We start from the raw sequence: 21,251 nt of genomic DNA, 5'->3' as shown, positions 1-21,251 counted from the left end.
GACACTATAATTAATAGTATTGTCAATTTAAAGTCACCCGGAGGACATTGCGAATGCAAAAATTCCAAACTGCAAAAAATAGGATGCACTGGATCAAGTGCTATTCTATAATCTGCTGAATAATGAGGATGGAAGCCATTTTGCTGTGATTAATGTGATAATTACCACTAGGACTATTCATGCAGCGATATATCGGCAACACACTAGAGTACTATTAGATTTATTTCAATGCTTGCCATCTTCTCGTTTATATCTCATCATATTAGTGTTTTATTTCTCATTTTTTAATGCCTTTTATATTACATCTGACAGCAAAGCAAATGAACGCTATTCCCTTCTTCAGTCCATATTTTCTACTTCCTGTTTTTTGAGGGCTTAAAGATAGATCTTTGTGTTTAAGGGTGGTGGGCAAGACGCTACAGAAAAACCCTGTTTCTTCTATTCAAGAAGAATCTGGCGACCTTGAAGGCGCGAACTACACAAAAGTGATTTGCATAATCAGAAATTCAGAAATTCAACTTAAGCAGGTGCGTAACCTGACTCTGAATACACGTAACTTTTACTGCATAAATATTAAAGTAACTTTTCTTTACTTAAATCTTGTTGGGAGAAATTAAATTACGTTGTCATTTTCAGTTTGTCTAAACATGTGCATCAACTTTTGCGCTCAACTGTACACAGCATTTGCAACTTGATTTTATTTATTTAGGAATACACGGCGTCTTTTTTTTGTTTCCTTCATTTCTACCTCTGGTGTATTTTTCTTGACAACGGAACATGATGTAACCTTGTTGCAAAGAATAAAAACAAAAAACAAAAAAAATCTCTCTGTATAGCTGGCACTGTAAACAAGAAAACATCAGAGCAGGAGCACCTGAACAAGCCCGAGCCAGGTTTAGCACAGACGTGCGAGTGTTCGTGAGCGTTGTGTGCTTACCTTTGTTGTTGTACACGTCGAGGTAATTAGGAGCAGAGAAAATGGTGATTAACGAGGGGAAGCCAGTCGTCTGGCTTTTCCTGTACATCCTGTACCTGTAGAGGGAAACAAACGGGCTGTTTTAGAGCTGCGACAGTCACGTATTCACACACACACACACACACACACACACACACACACACACACACACACACACATGTTCCACACGGCTGACAGAAATGAGCTCAGTTCTGTCAATTATGTCTAATTGTCTGAGTGTCCAATTTGGTCTGTTAAAGATTAAAACAAAAGGTAGCACCAAATCAAATACCAAACCAGGACGTCAGGGTGCAACACACACACACACACACACACACACACACACACACACACACACACACACACACACACACACACACACACACACAGAGAGAGACACAAAAGCTTGAAAACACACACATTTAGCCAAAAAACAGGCACTTACCCTGCGTCCTGGGCTTCGTGTGCTCTTATCACTGACAGCAGGTTGTTGTTTGCCAAAAAGTCACAGACAGCAGGATAACTGGGAGAGAGAAGAAACATCACATGGTTCTATCCTTCACACTAATCTGAAATGGTTTGGCACTACGCATGCCCCAGTTCTCCAAAAATATGTCTCATGCCAAAAAATCTGCCAGAAAACCCTTTAATGTGGATATGCATTTTTTTTGTGGATTTTTTGGTTAAACACCTTCAGGCAACACCTGCATTTAGTTAGTGGTACGTGAGTGTGGCACAGTCCGAGGCCAGCTGGACGGACACACACACACACACACACACACACACACACACACATATACCCAGCTGTGGGAAACAGGTCAGCACTTTGTTTCCAGGAGCCAGTCTCGAATCAGAGATTTCCACTCGAGGTTCAGGAGGACTTAATGACACAGTCTAATGGGCTGAAGGGCATCTTTCACAAAACCGATCTCTAAACTCACTCATCATTGCTTTAAAATGGTGAGATCTGAACTGGGTTCCATGTGGCTAGTATATTAGTACAGTCGTGACTCATGTACATTATTACACTGACTCTCCTATCACACTTGAGTCGACTTACTACAGCAGCGCTTCTCAAAGTGGGGTCTGTGAAGCATAACCATAGGGTCCGCAATTTGTTTTATTACAGTGATGGAAGCGCACCATTATCAAAGCTATTAGGGGGCCAAGCACCAAAGGCGATTCCCTGGAACATCCCAGGTGATGTTGATGTAACAAATTTGTGATCTGTCAAACAAAAATCAGCCATTTTGAATTTTCACAAAAACTGTTTTGTTTTGTTTTTTTATTAATCTTTTCCAAGACTGCATCGTGAGACCAATCCGGACAAACCTTGTTTCTAAGAATTTAATATGATAGATGATTCATCCATAAAGCAAAATTTGTATCACACAATCATGAGATGAATCCAAAGAAAACTCTTCTCTCTGATTTTTGATTTGCGTCCAAAACCTGCAAATGAATTTGATGGCTAATCCACCAAACAGGAATTGAGGACGTATCTCAGCAACACTTCTATATATTGGCACCAATCTTGACACATGTGTTTAGCAACATGACCTTAAATTAATAAATAAACTTAAATTTCATTTGCAACTTGGGAGGGCTACCGAAAACAGGACCTGAGGCAGTCAACAACAGCTTGACGTTTTGCCCTTGGGAACAAGCGCTGATGGTCCTTTGTCGCTAAGTGTTGGGGCCAGAAAGTGCTTGGCCCCCTTAATCGCAGCTTGCAGCTATATTCATATTTATTACTGAGGTTTCATTCCTATTATCCTGTCTGACAGTTCACTTGAATTGAATGAGTTTAATCCAAACCTCAATAACTCAAAAGCAAACAGGCCAAACTTGGACCAAAGTGTTCTGTCAATTCAAAGTCGAGGAAAAAAACTATGACTCTAATAAATAGCCCAAATATAACTGTATATACTGATATACTAAAATTTATGTTTTAGAGCTTTAAAGTACAAGTCTCTTGGCACTGTAGACACAAATAAGAGTATCTATTTTTAAAAAATGTCAAAAATACACAAAATGACACACATCATCATGATCAAGATACGTGATCAGTGGTCTTCACCTGAAAAAGTACGAGCAGCCTCGCACCGAGTTGTGGTTAAAGTGCTCAGAGCTCTTTTCACTGCCGTAATCCTCGCCCGGATCCGCCCAGATTAGATCGCACATCGGCCCGAACGCTGGCGGCTCCTTAAACCTGTCTAACTGCACAGACAGACAGACAGACAGAGGAAAAGAACATCTGATTTTACCTTTAGCGCCAAATTCCTGCTTTTCCACTGCAGTCATTAAAGTCCCATTTTCTGAATACAGACCTTTAAAATGAACTTTTTCTGTATAAATATATCCTCAGGACACAATGTTCGTCTGTAAATCCACTTGAGAAAGTATTCTGTTAACAAAATCTATTCAAAACATGGTTTATGGTTCATGGTTCACTGTTGATCATCAATCAAGCAGACTAGACAGTTTTTGAATCATCTCAATTAATACTCTGAGAAAATGCCATAATACTGTCACTAAAGATAAAAAAAACAACGTCATAACCTCTGCGTCTGAGGATATTCCATGAATTTTAGTCTAGTCACGTCAACAGATATGTATCTTCCTGGATGTAATTTATTACACTGAAGCTTAGACAACTGCGATAAACACAGAGTTGCACCTTATTAAACCAATAAATCAAAATGCAGTCGTCTGTCATCAGCTTAATATATTCTTGGAGCTGCTTCTTCCTTTCTTTATGAGTTTCAAGGCAAATATTTCATCCTCTTCACTTCTTATTCTTCAGCTATACAGGAAATGATAAGTTCACAATCAAGACTTGATCATTCTGCATTATCTTAAATGGTTACTTACTTTCCTAATGTCGTCTAAGCAGTTGATTTCGGGCGAAAGGCCTCCGTGAACGCAGAGGAACTGCTGGTTAAGGAGAGCGGCGAGGGGCAAACAGTCAAACGCTTCCATGCACGCATCGTACACGCGCTCCGAGTACTTTATTTTACCTGCCAAGACAAAAGAAGGTGTGGGTGGACAGCAGCAGAGAGTGTGAGAACACAGAGGTTATATAAGGGAAAGTCGTGAGGAGCTCCATCTCTCTCTCTCTAAGGTATAATCAGGAATTGATGACACGTGACGATTCGTTCTAGAAGACCAGTCGTTGACGAAATTACGTCTGAACAAGATGCTTCCCTCTTCACTATTCCCTACACTGGACTAGTATTTATATTATCACTCTAACACTAGTCATGTTCCATCGTGTAAACATGCACAACTTGTTCTCCACAGTTATTTTCCTTGGAGCTGTTGAATTCACAATTTTGACTGATTCAGAATTAATTTTGTTTAACAACAGCAGTTTTGACAAGAGTGCAAATTTTGAAATTTTGAGTTTCTATAGTAACAGCTCATTCACAGGTACGGCAGACGCTTCCCCAAAAAACAGACTTATATGGTGAAGGTGAAGTTTTCTGTGTGTAGATGCTTATTTAACATTTATGGAAGGAGTCTCCAGTGTCAGAACTTTGTAAACAGTCAGAGGTAAAATGTGACTAAGTTTAAGATACAAAACTATGACTTTTTTTTTCTTATTAATTTCAAAAGAGGCTGCTGAGGGAACAACTGTATACAGCTGCTATAACGCAAGTGATAACAGGAACTAACCTGTTTCGCCGACGTTTCACAACAATAAACGTAATTATAAACGGATAAAAAGTGTGTCATCCTTTAATACATAAAAAATTTAATCTCTGAGCAAACTGCTGTTTTATAAGAGGAATAAAACGCTATTTTAGGAAAATAATCAACCTCAGTGTGACTCTGATTAAACATGCCACGCCGTCATTGATTATTTTTTCTATAATAGCACACGCAAGTGTTTTATTCTTTACACAGAGCACAGTTTGATGATTGCAGTGTTGTAATAATATGGCCATATCACGGCAACCGTCGCACAAAAGAGCTAAATACTGTCCAAATAGGGCTTCGATAATCGTAAAAAGTAATCCCGAGAATGAAGACTGAACCAGACTCTGCTCCTGGAACACACAAACGACCAGAACCGACGCAGTGGTGCACAGATACGGGAGCTAACGCTGGGTTGCTATTCAATTTGGCTTAGATGAGGCTAATTAGTACTCATTATCGGTTACGTGTAACGCTCATTCAGTGCTTTATTAAGCTTATTATTGCTGTAGTGTCTGCTCTTGCTTTCAGAAGCTTCCGCTTTATTAAAATCCGCCCACAACAAGGTCACACCGAGAGCACGGCTTTTTATTATGTAAAGGGGTCGAGCCTAAAAAAAAAAAAAAAAAAAAAAAAACGCTGCTGATGTGGATGAACGATGGATTCGTCTGCTTTTACACACAAAGGACTGGCTTCTTTTCTCCATCCTCATTTCCCTTCCTGTTCACAGCAATCCTGCTTCACTGATTTGCATGACTTTATGTAGTCCTTTTTTGTTTCCACAGCCAAAAGCTGCTCCCGGAATGAGAGAACAGCCCTTCTGTAAATTATATTTCTTGTGGTTTCCTTGGTTAAAGTTATGCATCAGGCAAGAATGAAACTGAACGCACAAATTGACCTAAACGAATTGTGCCATGCCGCTGTCTATGCCACATCACGATTGGCTGATTGCATCATTGCATGATCATTCGGGGGTGCAGGTGTTCCTATTAAAGTGACCGGCACGAGTAGACTCTCTAGCGCCTCCAGTGGCATTACCACACATCAGCACTTGTGTGTAGTGCACTCACTCACACTCCTGTTTGAAGGTGAAGTACTCAGTGAGATGCCGGCACTCGTGATTGCCTCGGAGCAGGAAGAGTGTGGTCGGGTGGTTGATCTTCAGCGCCCACAGGAACAGCACACACTGCAGAGAGAAAGCAAGTGAGACGGAGAATATGCAAAGAGATAGACAGAATTCTGCTTGGCCCAGAATCGATGAAATAGTACATGGAGGGAAGGAAGATCCAAACAGCCTTGCTGTGCCATCTGCAATGTTTCCTGTTCGCCCAGATTTACAATTAGAGCATCAGGTGTAAAAACACAGAGAAAGCTGGCCTACTTCATCGAGTGGGTAGCATTTATGGCAAGGTTGACACTAATGAGTTATATAACAACAGGTGAATATTCATTTCCTATTCAAGTTCATAACATGAAGGTGTGCTTCCAGCAACAAATAGGATTTTCTTCATTTTTTTTAATCATTATTTTCTCCCCAATTGTGTCTTGGCCATTTCCCACCCACCAGCCAGCTCTCCTCTATCATATGGCAGCTACCAACCGGGGGATGGTGAAGGCTAACATGTGCTTCCTCAGAGACATGTAACGCCAACCAACCACGTCTTTTCACAAACGGCAGCTTAACACACTCGGAGGAAAACACTATCTGCTCTCTTCTGCATACATGAACTCACAGATACCCACAATTCCCTAGTGTTACTGTGATTGACAGGGAAGAGAGAGAATATACCCCTTCCACCCAGACAGCTTGGCCAGTTTTGCTCTCTTGGCTCCAGGCCATGGACGGCTGCGGTATCTTCGGGATTCAAACTTGCTACCGTTTTCTTAAAAGTCAGATTCGTTTAAAAGGTAGATCTGTCCTCATATATTTCCAAAAATCATTTAATTACCTACACTCTTAGAAAAAGGTGCTCCTTGGGGTACTTTGGATGGTTCCAGCTTCTTAATGGGATTCCACTTTCCAAAAAAGTCTGTTCTGAAAGGGAGAACCTTGATTGTAGGGTTCTACATTGAACCTTCAAAGGTTTCCCAAGATAGACAAAGAACTTGCCACCAATGATGACCCTCTAGGTGTCTAGATTTAACCCTTCTCTCTCTCTACCGCAACAGGAAATGCATTATAGGAAACTTGGCCGCTAGCATCTATGTTCTCTATATAGGCTAAGAATGTCGAGCGAGTACATGATCGAGTTACGGATGCACTGACTTCAATTTTCCAATACTGTTTTCAGAGCTCTGAGTATCTGAGTATTTTTTCTTCCAGCTTTTCTCTTTTCTTTCCTCCCCCCCCCCTTCACTCCCTCTCTTTGCAGTGCCTTTAATAGTCCAAAATATGTAATTTTATAAGAATAAAGCCTTTATTGTCCTCCAAAAAAGGGGGAGGAGGGTGGTGCGTTTCAAAAAAAAAAAAAAAAATCATGAAAATGAAAATTTAACATTGTTACACACTTGCTGTTCAATTATTCTATTCCTTGTCTATAACAATTGGCCATTATCTTCTGGTTAAAATAACCCAGATGGTCATTGTGTGCAAGAAATATTGCAATTATAAAATACCCACATGACGATCCATCCCAAGAGAGCACTTTGCTTAATTTACACATCTAAGCTTCACAGATTGCTGACAAAATACTGGCAACGCAGGCGGTTCTGGAGAAGAGGCGGGACAGCGGGATGCTATTCTGTAGGACAGCAGCGACACACACATATACATACACACTCTGTGAGTCTCATTAGACTCCTATTTAGCATCCTCTCGTCATCCTATTAACATGCATCTTCCTGCTCTGCACTTAAAGCGGCAAGGACGCGCTGCCGAGGTAACCAAGGACGGCAGGTGCAGACTCAAATGCCATCTGAAATAATAGACGACAAGGCTAGTGAGAGAGAAAGTGTGTGTCTGTGTGTGTGGTGTGTGTGTGGTGTGTGTGGGCTGGATGGAGAGTCGCTACTTCAGCCTACGCATGAAGAAGAATGAGCAGAAAATTGCAGGTAACGTTGGCCATAAGCCTGCCCCCTTCTCTTAATGAGAGGAAGGTAATGAGAAAGTGAGATAGAGAAAGAGAGGAGAAATTCTCTCTCTCTCTCTCTCTCTCTCTCTCTCTCAAGTGTAGGAGGAAAAACAAAACCCCATGTCAGCCAAGTAGAGACTGAACTCCTGGAACTGGGGCTTGGAGCTCGGAATGAGTGTGTGGGTGTGTCCACCACTGCACAGAAGGAAAATGAGGATAAACTGTGTCGTTCAGTAAACAGGAGAGAGAAAATCTTTTTTTTTTTTTTTTTCCCTCACCGCTATTTGCTCCTCTGAGCCATTAACATCCATCAAGCAATTACGTGGAGCAGGAACGCACACACATTTACTACACTGGGTGTAAAGAAGACTGAAAGGCAAGAGACTTAAGTGCAGGGCGAGAAAGTTCATGGTCACAGTGGCGATCAGGAACCTCCAGGAAAAACCGCGTCAGCTCTTCACAGTATTCTGATGAACTCTCAGAAAGGTATCATGCTTTAACCTCAGTAAAGATCTTTTAGATATTTTGAGTTTAGGAAATGTGAATGTCATGAATGAACACCAGTCACCCTTTAAATTACCAGCTGTAAATTGCACGGCACAGCTGATTTGCATTTGGTGATGCCCACCAAACTCCATAAAAGGCAAAGCTCCCAGAGATGAAATGATGAGTAAACAGCAAAAAAAAAAAAAACACTCTCTCAAAAGTTATTTTTGACTCACATCCACACCAATAAAAGTATAAATTATTTATCAGAGTAACAGCACCTGAAAAGGCTAACATCTTCACTCTAGGATGTAAACAGCACACTGCAGATTGAGACATGCCTGATCAGTCACTTATCGATCACTTAGTGCTGGCGCTAATAAAAAAAATAAATAAAAAAAAGAGCACAGAGCCCTGACCTCAACTCCACTGAACACTTTTGGGATGAACTGGAACACCGACTGAACCCCAGACCTCCTCAGTGCCTGATCTCACTAATGCTCATGTAGCTGAATGAACACAAATCCCCACAGCCACGCTCCAACATCTAGTGGAAAGACTTCGCAGAAGAGCGGAGTTTATTATAACAGCAAACACAGGGGAATAAATCTGGAATGAGATGTTCAACAAGCACATGTGGGTGTGATGGGCAGGTGGCCACATACTTTTGGCCATATAGTGTATATGATTAAAGCCAATCAATCTAGGTTTACATTAGTCAGTCTTCTTATATGTAAATTTACACACACTCAGTATCATGAGTAGGATATGAACATTTTTCCAAACTTACAGAAACGCCAAATTTCTTGGGCAAATGCTCCTATGAATGAATCATGAATAAATCTGTTCATATCAAGCATCATAAATGATGTTTGGCCCAATACTGTGTGTCCAATACTGAACTAATCTCGTGCAGGTGTACACTTCAGACAAGTTCTTCACGCCTGAATTGGTTTCCAAATTATAATGAACTCCCCACAAATCCATTTTATAAATAAGGTCGATTTTTCAGTGTAGTTCCAGGACATTTTTCCCCAAATTGTGATCTCTTTAGAAAACTAGGCTTGGTGAACTACAGCCATTTTGTCCACACTGATTGTGCTACAGTATTTTTGAGTGCTTGAATCGCTCCTTGCCTTGGTGAGGTGCTATGCGCCCAAGAGAACAGATGTTGGAGGTTGCTAAAATGATGCCCTACTTATATCTAACAGAACCATCAATCAATATCAAAAATGGCTTTAAAAAGATTATAGCATCTATACCTTCTCTAAAGGTTCTTCAGTTTCTCTTTTGGTGGAATTAAAAGTTGTGTAGACTGATACACTTTTGCAAACTCTTTTGCTCTTTTAGGAACATTTAAGGAATCACTTTAGTTCCTAAAGGACAAATTGGTCACAAAATACCTTTCTTATGACTCAAAATCTTTGGGATTTGGTCTTGGAAGCCACCAGTTTAACCGATTTTCAAAAAAATGAGTTAGTTGATTAAAATGCTGGAGACAGGTTTGTTTTTTTTTGGTATTTCTTACATATTTTTAAACTCAACTTACTGAAAAGTCATTTACCATAATAAAGGAGAGTTAGTGCCCTAATGCTGGCACATTATACGGTTATCCCATATAATGGTTTTTAAATAAACTACTAACACCTTTATGTATATAACATAAAAAAGATGCTAGCCAGAACTTGGTCTAAAGTGTGTGTGCGCGTCCCACTGACGCGATCACAGGCCACGATCTTTACCTACATTCACGTTTGACATTTGGAGCAGTGACGTCATTAAAACCAAAACCATCACAGTCCACATACAGGTCATCAGCGGACATTTGACGAGAGCTAGCATTTATTTTTTTAACCCTGCTCCTGTACATACAGTTCGTATTGTTTGGCTTTGTTGGATTGTAGCTGGTATGAAATGATATTCCAAGTGAGCTTTCTATAGGGATCCAGGATACAGAACATACAGGATTTTATACTTGAACGCTTCATGGCCTGAAACTGCTGACCCCTCAAGTGTGTGTTTGTGTATGGTTTTAATATGGTACAGCCAAGCTGGCCTTTAATGATTACTCCTTAACAGATGGTGGGCAGAAGCAGATGGTACCATCAGCCAGACAAAGACGAGGGAATATACAGCCAGACTTCAGGAACCAATTTGCCCAAAATATTTTATGCATCCAGCAGTCTTTTAAAAATGATAAATATACTACAAAATCTTTTATCGCCTGGTAAAGCTTTTTCAGGTTGTATTACCTCACATCATAAGCAGTTCCTAAGAGTTCCTCTCGGAGAACCAATTTTCTGTATCTAGCTCACGCACAGTCTATGACAAAAAAGATTTTTTTTTTTTTTAGGCTGCATACTGGGTGTTTAGTTTTTTTTCCCCTCAAACGCCAGCACAATTTTCATTTGTAGTCCTACGGGAAGCAGCTGCAATGCAGAAAAAGTGTGTCTGCTTTTTAAAAACTGTTGCCCCTTTTTGGTCAAAGTGCAACTTCCAAATTTGAAAAACTTTTCAGAAAAGCACTGAGTGATGTCAAGAGCTTTTTTTAATCTCCTGACCAATCAGGTCACACGTTGGGGGAGGGGGGGTTGGGGGCAGGCGAACGGGACAGTTTTGTTAGTAAGCAACTATGAGGTGATTTATGAAAATGGTCCAAAGTTGCAACGTAACTAAAAATAACAGCGTGTGCATTTCTGGGACGTTCACTGGTACATGATGTGGCGTCCCACTTTAACTGTGGCTGCGTACAGTCAAGTTGCACAAGCAGCTCAAATTCTGTTGATTTCCTGCCTGCAAAGCTACAGCGAAACCAAACAACATCCTCAACACTAGCGTTTCACCAATCTGATAATGATAACCCTAATCTAGAGAGCAATTTAGTTAGCTGATAGTAGCTAGAACTGGTAAGAAGTGCGTTGTTATGGTTACAATGTGGAATGCTGGGTTTTTTTTTGTTTGTTTGTTTTTTTTAAATACATCAACAAAAATAGCTAGTAATTCAGAACAGTAAAGTAAATTCCAGAAAGGACATACTTTCGCTAACCGATTGTTGATTACAATATATACGGTAGTCACATACACATGGTTAAGGGAATAGTACGATCATCGAATACCGGTGGAAGGAAATCACGTTAGCATCCACACCCTCACCTCAATGCTGAAGTAACCTCTGTCAACGTAGTCACCGAGGAACAGGTAGCGCGTGTTGTCTGGAGATCCTCCCACCTCGAAAAGCTTCATGAGGTCAAAGAACTGCCCATGGACATCACCACACACTAAAAAAAAAAATTCACATACAAAAAAAAAAATAAAGTTAAATTGATTGCCTATATAGATTTTATAGTATATATAATACACCTAATAAAATGTATTTAGTTTTTAAAAAATTGCTATATTTAAAATACTATATAAGTAATGTACCAGTAAAATTAATTCTAATAAAAGGTAGTTAAAAACTAACCTTTTTTTTTTTTTATTATTATCTTATTTTAACAGCTTATATACATATGTTTTGGATTAGAATACTTATCTTATTTCTTAGTACACACGCAGTTCAAGCAAATTGATTTCTTATCCCTTATTTTTGAACAATTGTGGATAATACATCCTTTTTTTTTTTGCAGCATGACTACCAGATCTGCACAGATCAATGTGAATATGATTTAAAAAAAAAATATATATATATATATATATATATATATATATATATATATATATATATATATAAAAAAAATAACAGCCTCCTCTGAGACAGGTCAATTGAAGCTCGCATTAAAAACAGAAGTGTGTGTAGAAAAGAATCGGTGAAGACTCACACCTCCGCACACCTTCTTACATCAGGGCTATACTGACGAGGCTGCCGTCACTTAGCAACAAAAAGGTACTGGAGGCGATCACATCTGAAGTGTCTCACATTCCAGTGTGTCACTTCAGTAAGAAATATCAGTATATCGTGGGGGGAAAAATGTGTATTATGGAATTGTATGAAATCTGCTGGGTGTTATAAATATCCACATCTCAATATTTCTTTTAGGAGATTTCAGAGCTGTCAGCTTTTCTGGGAGACACTGAGTGAAATGTCAGAAAGTGTGTCGTCTCTCGGGTTTGACGGATTGCTGAGGGCTTCATCGCATTCCTGTGCGCATGCATTGAATTTAAGCACACCCTTAGTACATGTTAACATCCTGTATCACTTTGTAATTCAGTAATAAAAAAAGTAATATTTACAATAAAAAGGTATCATGGGTTTGACAAAGGTGCTATATAAATGAAATAAGTGAAACACAGATCTTAGTCTGATGTCAATAATATTAAAATATTTTATATTTGCCTATATCCTAGTTGTCAAGTAACAGCAAAAAAAAAAACAAAAAAAAACACACAATCTTGTAATTCGGAGATCTAAGCATTGTAATCATGGCTTACTTCTAGGAACGAGTATTTATGGATGTTTTTGCAGAGAAATCCTTCGCTGTAGCTTTAGAAGCACAAAATCAAGAGAAATTGTAAGGTTTTTGTGTGACCTGATGTCTCACTTTCACCATGGCTGCATACACGCATCACGTACCAGTGAATGTCCCAAAAAATATACACTATTTTTAGTTATATTTCTACATTGAAATATTGGCAACAAAATATTTTCCATTCGACACTCCATTCATAAATCTCTTTAATAACAAGACCAATTGTTTCCCCAGCACTTTGTCATCCGTGTTAGTTTTTCTCACTTTCCTGCCAACTTGCGACCTGCTTGGTTGGAAGGTGAAAAAAGATCACTTGGTGTTTTCCTGAAACGTTTCCAACTCGCACCTTATGTGCTCAAAATGCACCAGAGATCTTTAATCACCCTGCAGCAGCTCCCTACAGGAGTACAGGTACTATCAGAACTTGTGATGATATTCTTTTCATTTCTAATTCAACTCTAATCTGCAATGTTTCCAAAGTTCACAACTTTCTCACCGGTGATGGGCGCCTCCACCTCGAGCATGCACTTCTCCTGGCGCAGGATGCTGGCGCCCTCGTTGATGATGCGCAGGGCGACTTCTTCCTCCACGCGGCCCTCCTTCACCAAGTGGCTCTTCAGCAGCTCGGTGTTGGGCTTGCCGTTCACGAACAGCTCCTTCATGGTGAGCCGCTGGTGAGGCGGAAGGGGCACGGCTACAGTGGGGCACAGAGAATAAATATTGCTTTATACGTACAGAAAAGTTGGGGATGAGGGGATGAGCGGGGGAAAGGCTTTACTGCACATGTACATTTACCTATTTTTCATTACACAGCAATACATAAGAGTTGTTGTCAGATGTTAGCTCACATGAAATGTGCTATTCTTTGTATTTTTTGGTGTATAAATGGCAGAAAAAAATGAAAGTGTAAAGGTAACTAACAAGCCTCTCTTTTTTTTTCTCTCTCCGGAAGTTAATCATCATTTCGTTACCGAAAACTTATACACCATATCAACAATTACACACATTTTTTTAATCCAATTATGTGTAGCATCAGCCCCACAAGTCCCTGCGTATGTTTCTACTATAAAATCAATAATGCTATAACGAGCATTTTGATATACACTTGTCATTTGACTTACTATGATCTACCTTCTAGATCGGACTGTTATAGAAAATTAATGTGGTATAATCTCCATTATGATGTCCTATGCATATTAATTGCTGAAGTTTTGGAGACACTATTTGCTAATCTCTCATCGGAACTGCACCCTAAGGTCCATCAAAATCCAATAGAGAACGTCCTAAAAGGTCAACATGCAGAAACAAAGCTCAAGATTCATTTGGTAATAAACTGGATGATCAAACAGTACAATCAGGCCTGCAAACATTCCTGAATATATTTTATCACAAGGGAATCTTGATCCGAGACCTGTGGAATGTTCCAGCCATCACTGTAATTCTCATTTTAAGTAGGTGAAACCACCTCGATTACTTGAAGGTTTTGATAATGAGTCCCAGAGTTATGGACTCGCTTTCAATGACTTTCAGCAGCAGCTGGCATTCGTAGGGAGTCCTCATCTGCTTCGTGACGCCAAGAGTCGCAGGGGAGCCGACCACTTGACAGCTCTTCTCTCGTTCTGTCAGCTGTCTCCAGGAGCGTGATGGAAATTACAGGGAAAGTCGTGGCAGCGCACGAAACTGCCTGAACGCTGTCAGACTCCCCAGGCCTACCTAACTCCATCAAGGCAAAATCAATCTGGTGAATCAGTCGATCAGTGGGCTGTGGATGTGTGGAGGGAGGAAGATCCATACTTTAGACAACAGGCTCTGTGTTCCACACCAAATCTGACTGGTCTGCTATATGAGCTCACACATAATAGACTCTCCACTCATATGCTAACTGATATGCTAGATTTTTTCTGTAAGGAGATGTTTATTTAACATTTCCGGAAGGAGTGTCAGCATTTTGTAACAGACAGAGGTAAAGCTGTAAGTTTTCCACCATAGGAAAGTCTTCAGGACAGAGGAGTTTACGCTTTGCAGTTCCTCACTATCATGACAAGAGCAGCTGTTTATAGCTGTTATAATGCAACAAAATCACAGGGACAAACGTGTTTTGTGGACGTTCCACAAAACCAAATGAAACTATAAATAGGCAAAAATTATGACTCGCTCTTTAATAAACCAACAACGTAATGATTTGCAGATTGCTTTGGTAGAAGAGGAATAAGGCAGTTTCAGAGTGGTAACAGTAACTCTGCCTCCTGTCACTGATTATTACCCTATAACAGCATGCCCCCATGAGTTTTATTCCTTATATATATATGGAAAGAGTTCATACGAGCGCCTATGGTGTAAAGCCCCGTTTCTGGAGATTGTCCTCTCTCAGACCTTTCATTCTGTCCACAGTCTTCAAGGGCATCTGAATATCTGTATATTTTACTTGCTTTTTCAAATAAGATCATGTCCAGGTGCAGAGTTGGCTCTAAAATAAAATAGGAACTTCCCAAGAACAGGAGAAATGTTTTTTATTTTTTAAAAATCAGCCTCCCAAACACTGGTGAAGGCCAAAGCATTTGCTTGTAAATTTTGCCAGTAACTACCCAAAGTGTAAATTTGTTTCCAGAATCTGGAACCAAGGGCACGACCTCAGGCTAGGGTCAGCCTCTAAATGCCACTGCATCCCAAAACTGTTGGACTGGAACCAAAGTCATGCAGCTCTCTAGCACTCACTTATCAGCTAATTAATCACTGAAGTCAATGTTTCATGACAGGATCACTTCAGGTCTTTAGTTCAACCCAAATCTTAATTCTCTACAGCTGTTTTTATGAAGTATTGTTTCTGTGACTAACTATGGAAACAATGCACGTTTCACAACTGTTTATCACCAGACTTTGTTATCTGACACAAGCCTGTTTGAGGAAAGATCAAACCCAAAGAAGGGTGGAAAAAGGCAACGTAAATCAGTGCGGGCCTGTTCAGTTAGCGTGTGTCTTCACTGCAAAGAGGCAAGATACAAGCAAGTAACAATATGTTGAATACAGACAAATTTATCTAATAGAAACTTGCTTCTATCTTCTAGAAACAAGCTGCTACAATTAGTGAAATTACACACCTATAGAATAAGACACTTGAAATTAGGAAAAATGTCTATAAACATATATGTGTTGTATGATATAACAACAGGAATATACCACAACATTCCTGTCTCTTGCTGTTATAGGAAAATAATAAATGACAAAGTTGATTACTTTCCTACAACAACACGTCCGGACGTGTTTTATTCCTCTTATATCACAGTGACTTGCCAACAACTAAATTTTTTTATTTATTAAATGAATGATGCATATTCATATTTCTCATTTTTTTATTCATTTATAGTCACGCTTAATGTTGTGGAATGTCCATGGAACAAGTTAGCTTCTGTTATCACTTATGTTACAGCAACTATAAACAGACTTCCCCTCACAAAAAAAAAAACCCTGTTTGTAACAGATAAACCACGCAATGCAAACTGCTCTGTCCTGAAGGCTTTCCCATGTCTGAGAACTTTAAGTTACAGCTTCACCTCTGTTACGAAGCACTGACACTGGAGACTTCTTCCATAAATGTTTATTTAACATCAAGTATCAATAACTGACCCACAGTCAGCCACAACAAATCTACTCTGGAAAACAGGAAGTGTATCCACTTGCATAGTCACAAGCTCCCTAAATACCCACAGCTTAACAAGTCGTCCAAGTGCAGCTCTAAGGGCACGGACACAGAGATGACCATTATAGTCAGCGTATGTAGCTTTATTCCATTTATCGTGCATACTATGGTCTATCCATTCTATACATAACGGACAGGAAGTGGGCTAAATAAGAGTTACCCACGACACACCTCCTCAACTTCATCGCCCTTCCATGGACTGTGCTTTGGCCACTGGGAGAGAAAAAATAAACAGTAAGCACTCCTGGGTCCACAAAGCAGGCTGGGAAAAGGGACTCTAAGCTGGGTACCGGCTCTAAGTAGAGATTAGGCAAAGCCTCTATTAGCTGGGGATTCCAGGTTCAGTGTGTTTATTTTAAGGTCTCACATCGCTGCGAACAGGATCCTCACCCTGAGGTTCACAAGAATAGATGCAGGGCTAGGCTAGGGCTGGCAGAACAAGTCTAGAAATGAATATGCATTAGGAGACTCTCAAGCCTCCAAGTACTAGCACACATTCACTAACCCTGGAGTGTTTGAGAGCTGTATAAAGCAGATGGTTCTGCATGAACAGAAGTGGCTTTGTCTTGCCAGCATATACAGTTTATATACACTACACAGATCCAGTTCTGGCAATGTGCTGAGAGAACAAGTCTGAATTTTGGATATTTAAAAGGCAAATAGGCACCTGGATTTAACTGTGGTCTGTTATTAGTCCAAACACCTGTGGTTGGGTGACAGTGGACTCTTTCAGCAGCACTCTATCGTTGTCTGGCGCACTGCAACGAGTTCAGCTGTCGGCCAAGTTTTCGAGCTTTTTTCAACCGTGGAAACAAGGACGATTTTTAAAACCAAAGGGCAAACTGAACATTGGCATGCCGTACCACAACACAGACTATTTATGAATTAAACAAAAGGGAAATCCATCTGTTAAGACAGACCCATGAAGTCTTGATTGACCACACCTGTTAAAAAAAATTATAATAAAGCTATTAAATCCATCCCACCAGCACAACACAGAGTGAATGTAGAGACTAAGTGGGTGAAACACTTGGAAACGAAAAGAACAGCACCACACTTAAGGGGGTCTCAGGTTATGTGTGAAATACAAAGTGCATAATTTCACCTGGTAATTAAAGCATATACTGTTTATACTGAATATACTGAATATTTGATTAGCCACAGAGAGCAGATGTATGTGAAAACAAAAAAATCTGACAAATAAAGCTTTCCAGAAAGCTAAAATGAGCTGCAGAATTAAGGTCCATCACTAATCTAACATCCATGGAGCTTATCAAGGCCTTTAGAGACATCTGATAACTAAGAGCCAAGAATGCTAGATTTGGAGTGAGTGGTTCTGGCTTGGGCAGCACCAGTAATAAATTCCTCTCTTGTTTCTTTCCTGCGAGTACCCACTGTTCCAAACTCCTGGCTCCTTTGGCCGATTTTCCAAATCTGCAACGAAATTTGCCTCTCGGCTCGCCTTTCCTTGCCTCTCTCTACTCTCTCAGTAATTGAAAGACTCAGCCCCTCATTCTCAAAGCACCAGCACAAAGCCGAGGGTGAAATCTTCCAGAAAGCCAGGAGAGCACAGAGAACGGGTCTCCTGGGAGCCAGCTGGACTTATCCAACACAGGCTGCCAGAATTAATGAGGTCCGAGTGTCCCAGTGAATCAGAGAGCTGGTATCTACCACGTGGGACCAGACCAGGCAGAAAGACTTACCATTCACACAGGATGTACAGATACGGCTATTTTTGAAAACATAGTTTTCACCCCGCCAGTTTTTTTTTTTTTTTGTTTGTTTTTTTAATAATTCCCGTCCAGTCTAACAGTGTTTTCAAAAATCTCTATCCACACAAAAAACTCAAAAAGGATTTGCTCATGCTCACATAAGGATGTCACCCCAGGCTGTGTATTGAGGGGCAGAGGAAAAAAACTGCTTTTCAAAAATATCTGTATATGTGTAGATCGAGTCAACAAGAATCTGTGTATTAGGCTATTTAGGTAACATTCATTCATTCATCTTAAGGAACTGCTTTATCAGGGTTGCAGTAGATCTACAGCCTATCCCTTGCATCCTATTCAGGAATACCTCTGAATATGATGGAAGTACATCTCAGGGCACCATGCACTTATACATTCACACCCAGGGGCAATTTAGCAAAGCCAATCCACCTACCAACCGTTTTTAAAGAGGTGGGAGGAAACTGGAGGACCTACAGGAAACCCATATGATACGGGGAGAACATGCAAAGCTCCAGATAGACAGTAACCAGACCAGAGCTCAGGATAAAACCAAGATCCCAAAAACAACACGACTGGTCTGGGGCAAAGTGAGATATGGTGGACATCCACACAAGATATTCTGGTGGTTAATTTTAAATTCAGCTTGCCTCTTTCTCCAAGGCGCCGAGATTTCTGACTTGACAGAGAGGAAGCACAGACAGTCTAGTTTCCTATATTTGCTCCGGAGATTCTGAGTCAAGAACATTCACAACCAGGCCCAAACCAAAATCGAGGTTATGAATTCTGGCAACGTCTGCAAGCACAGAACTGCACCGTGCAAAAAAAACCAAACCAACAACCCGATGGAGGTTTCAGAGGCAGGTGGTGATCATCAAGCTACTAATGGCAACATGGTACTTTTACTCAACATCATTATGATGGATATAGAGGCACAGAGGTGAAAGTCAAGGTACAGGTGATACTGTAGAAAAATGTTTCAAAACAAAACGACTTGCAACAACAAAAATGAAAACAGAAGCAACTCGAAAACAAATGGACAGATGACAAGGATTGACAGAGAGTGACATTTTAAAAGCGAACATGAATCCTTTGAGCATCTCAGGGTTGATCAACCAGGTTTTTTTGGTATCAGGAAAGGATTTATAACTATACATTTTTGTGCAGCTACACAAGTTTTATCCAAAGTGTTTGGTATAGCTAGTTCAACCTACAAGCCAAAAGGTTAAACCGAGAATTTCCAATTTTCATTGTAACTTTGGCTTGAGGCAAATAAACTTACTTTTAATGATACGTTCAGTGGTCGACTGTTTTTCTTTGGGTTCTTTGGTCGACATCTTCTCTTTGATCACCTTGTATTTGTATTTTTCCTGTATTTTCTTGAGATTTAGGTAATTATGCTAATTAATTTTCCCACGAACTGAAGTGAAGTGAGAGCTCTGATATCCAGCTGTTCCCTTTGCTTCAATTGTCCAAAAAAAAAAAAAACAACAAAGTGTTGATAAAAAAAAAAATGGATATGCAGTCAGCAAAGCGACCAAGTCCAGAAGACACGTGACAGGAGCATTGTAATTAGTCCACAGATTAATTAGCAGTCTGATTGCTATAGTAACGAGTTGTTTTTTCGCGGGAAAACTAGTGTCACTGGAAGCCGGGTCTTTACCCCAGATGTCATTAATGCACTTTGCAAGACAACAGCGTTATTTTAGGTTAAACTCCAGCTCCAGCTCTCTGCGGACAATAAGCAACAAGATGATTAGGCTCGGTACGCGGTCTTGCACGTTAATCCGATTTTCCACTTTTTTTTTCCCCAGTCAGAATGTCAAACTCGCGCAGAAACTCCCCTCTCTCTCTCTCTCTCTCTCTCTCTCTCTCTCTCTCTCTCCTTCTCCCAGCGCCGGTTTAATGTTTCTCACACGTACACGTTGAGGGTCAATAAACAGCAGGTCCGGAGATACCCTCCTCCCACTCGGCGCTGACCGTGTGCCTATAGCTCTGCCTCGTCCCTCCCAGCTCCCCTCAGATTAAAGACGCTTATCGCTGAGATTTCCTACAACATGGCGGAGTCGGAGCTCCCGACGTCATGACGTCGCCGTGACGCGCCAACGTTCACGCCAGCTAGCCCAGCGCTAATACAGGCCCCGCGTTCGCGTTCCAAACGGCTTCTTACTCACTACACAAGTGCACTACTTAGAACGTAACCTAGCAGCCTCATACGCCCTACCTAGTGGACTTTATTTGCTAAAGTGAACCTTTTTGTTTTGTTTTGTTCTGTGTTTTTTACCTCAGCCACAGACAATCCTGAGGTAAGGCACTAGCAGAAGGGATTCTCTGTTTAAAAAAAAAAAAAATTCTGATATTTTTTTTCATAAGTTATATTTTGTTTTCTGGAAAAAAAGCACGAAAGCTTTTTATTTATAAAAGCGTGCAATATCATTTCCTGACATTTCATATACATGTATAGTTAGCTTTTATAGGCTAGCACTTTTAATCTGTATTATTTCTGTAACAATATGTTATTAATAGCCTAAAGAGTACAATATGTACATGAAAGTAAGTTTACCTCTTAATAGTATCACGTACATATATTTATTTTACATATTTAATAGATATAACTGCAATTGGGAACTTTTTTTAAAAAAAAATATTATTTTTATTTTTTTTACCTCAGCCACAGACAGTATTGAGGTAAGTCACTAGAATGAAGGATTATCTGTTAAAAGTCTTTTATTATTCAACATTCTGTGAGGATTTTTGCTAAAAGTAGAAGTCGCTTTTAAAAGTAGAATATTTATTTATTTTTTTAAACTTCAGTTACCATGTCGTTTTCCGAAATCTCCATATATATTTATTTAGCTTATAGTATTATAGCTTATAGTAACAATTTATACAATAAGTATAAATTATTTACTTTTTATATTTTTGTGTATGTGTATTCAGTTCAGTGTAATAGCATATAGTTTAATTTTTAGAAATGTGCTAGATGTTACCAGGCATGTTGTACAATTCATATGTAATTTAAGTAGATAGATAGATAGATAGATAGATATAGACACACACACACACACACACACACACACACACACACACACAGAGTAGGTATATATTACCAAAACGGAATAAATGTTATTTGTGCCCACAAGGAGGCGCCAC

General features: G+C 39.9%; 1 protein-coding gene across 5 annotated transcripts in view; it reads right to left on the bottom strand.

Moving 5' to 3' along the window:
* Window positions 1-20,368, bottom strand: part of ppp3cca (protein phosphatase 3, catalytic subunit, gamma isozyme, a) — a 33,598-nt gene extending 13,230 nt beyond the window's left edge. The window contains exons 1-9 of one of the 5 annotated variants that reach the window (XM_053229018.1): window positions 20,021-20,368; window positions 13,174-13,371; window positions 11,365-11,489; window positions 5,729-5,840; window positions 3,830-3,975; window positions 3,286-3,375; window positions 3,036-3,175; window positions 1,401-1,478; window positions 938-1,032 (exon numbers count right to left, since the gene is read on the bottom strand). In XM_053229018.1, the coding sequence (XP_053084993.1) occupies window positions 938-1,032; window positions 1,401-1,478; window positions 3,036-3,175; window positions 3,286-3,375; window positions 3,830-3,975; window positions 5,729-5,840; window positions 11,365-11,489; window positions 13,174-13,339 (952 nt within the window). In that variant the 5' untranslated portion in view covers window positions 13,340-13,371; window positions 20,021-20,368. Of the gene's footprint in view, window positions 1-937; window positions 1,033-1,400; window positions 1,479-3,035; window positions 3,176-3,285; window positions 3,376-3,829; window positions 3,976-5,728; window positions 5,841-11,364; window positions 11,490-13,173; window positions 13,372-19,380 lie in introns of all 5 variants that reach the window. The other 4 variants (XM_053229016.1, XM_053229017.1, XM_026940244.3 and 1 more) reach the window with 4 other exon arrangements.
* Window positions 20,369-21,251: the final 883 nt, after the last annotated feature.

Source organism: Pangasianodon hypophthalmus, chromosome 24 (assembly GCF_027358585.1).
Source record: "Pangasianodon hypophthalmus isolate fPanHyp1 chromosome 24, fPanHyp1.pri, whole genome shotgun sequence".
NCBI lineage: Eukaryota > Metazoa > Chordata > Actinopteri > Siluriformes > Pangasiidae > Pangasianodon > Pangasianodon hypophthalmus.
The sequence above is the reverse complement of the archived record's forward strand: the minus strand, read 5'-3'. Positions and strand labels throughout refer to the sequence as shown.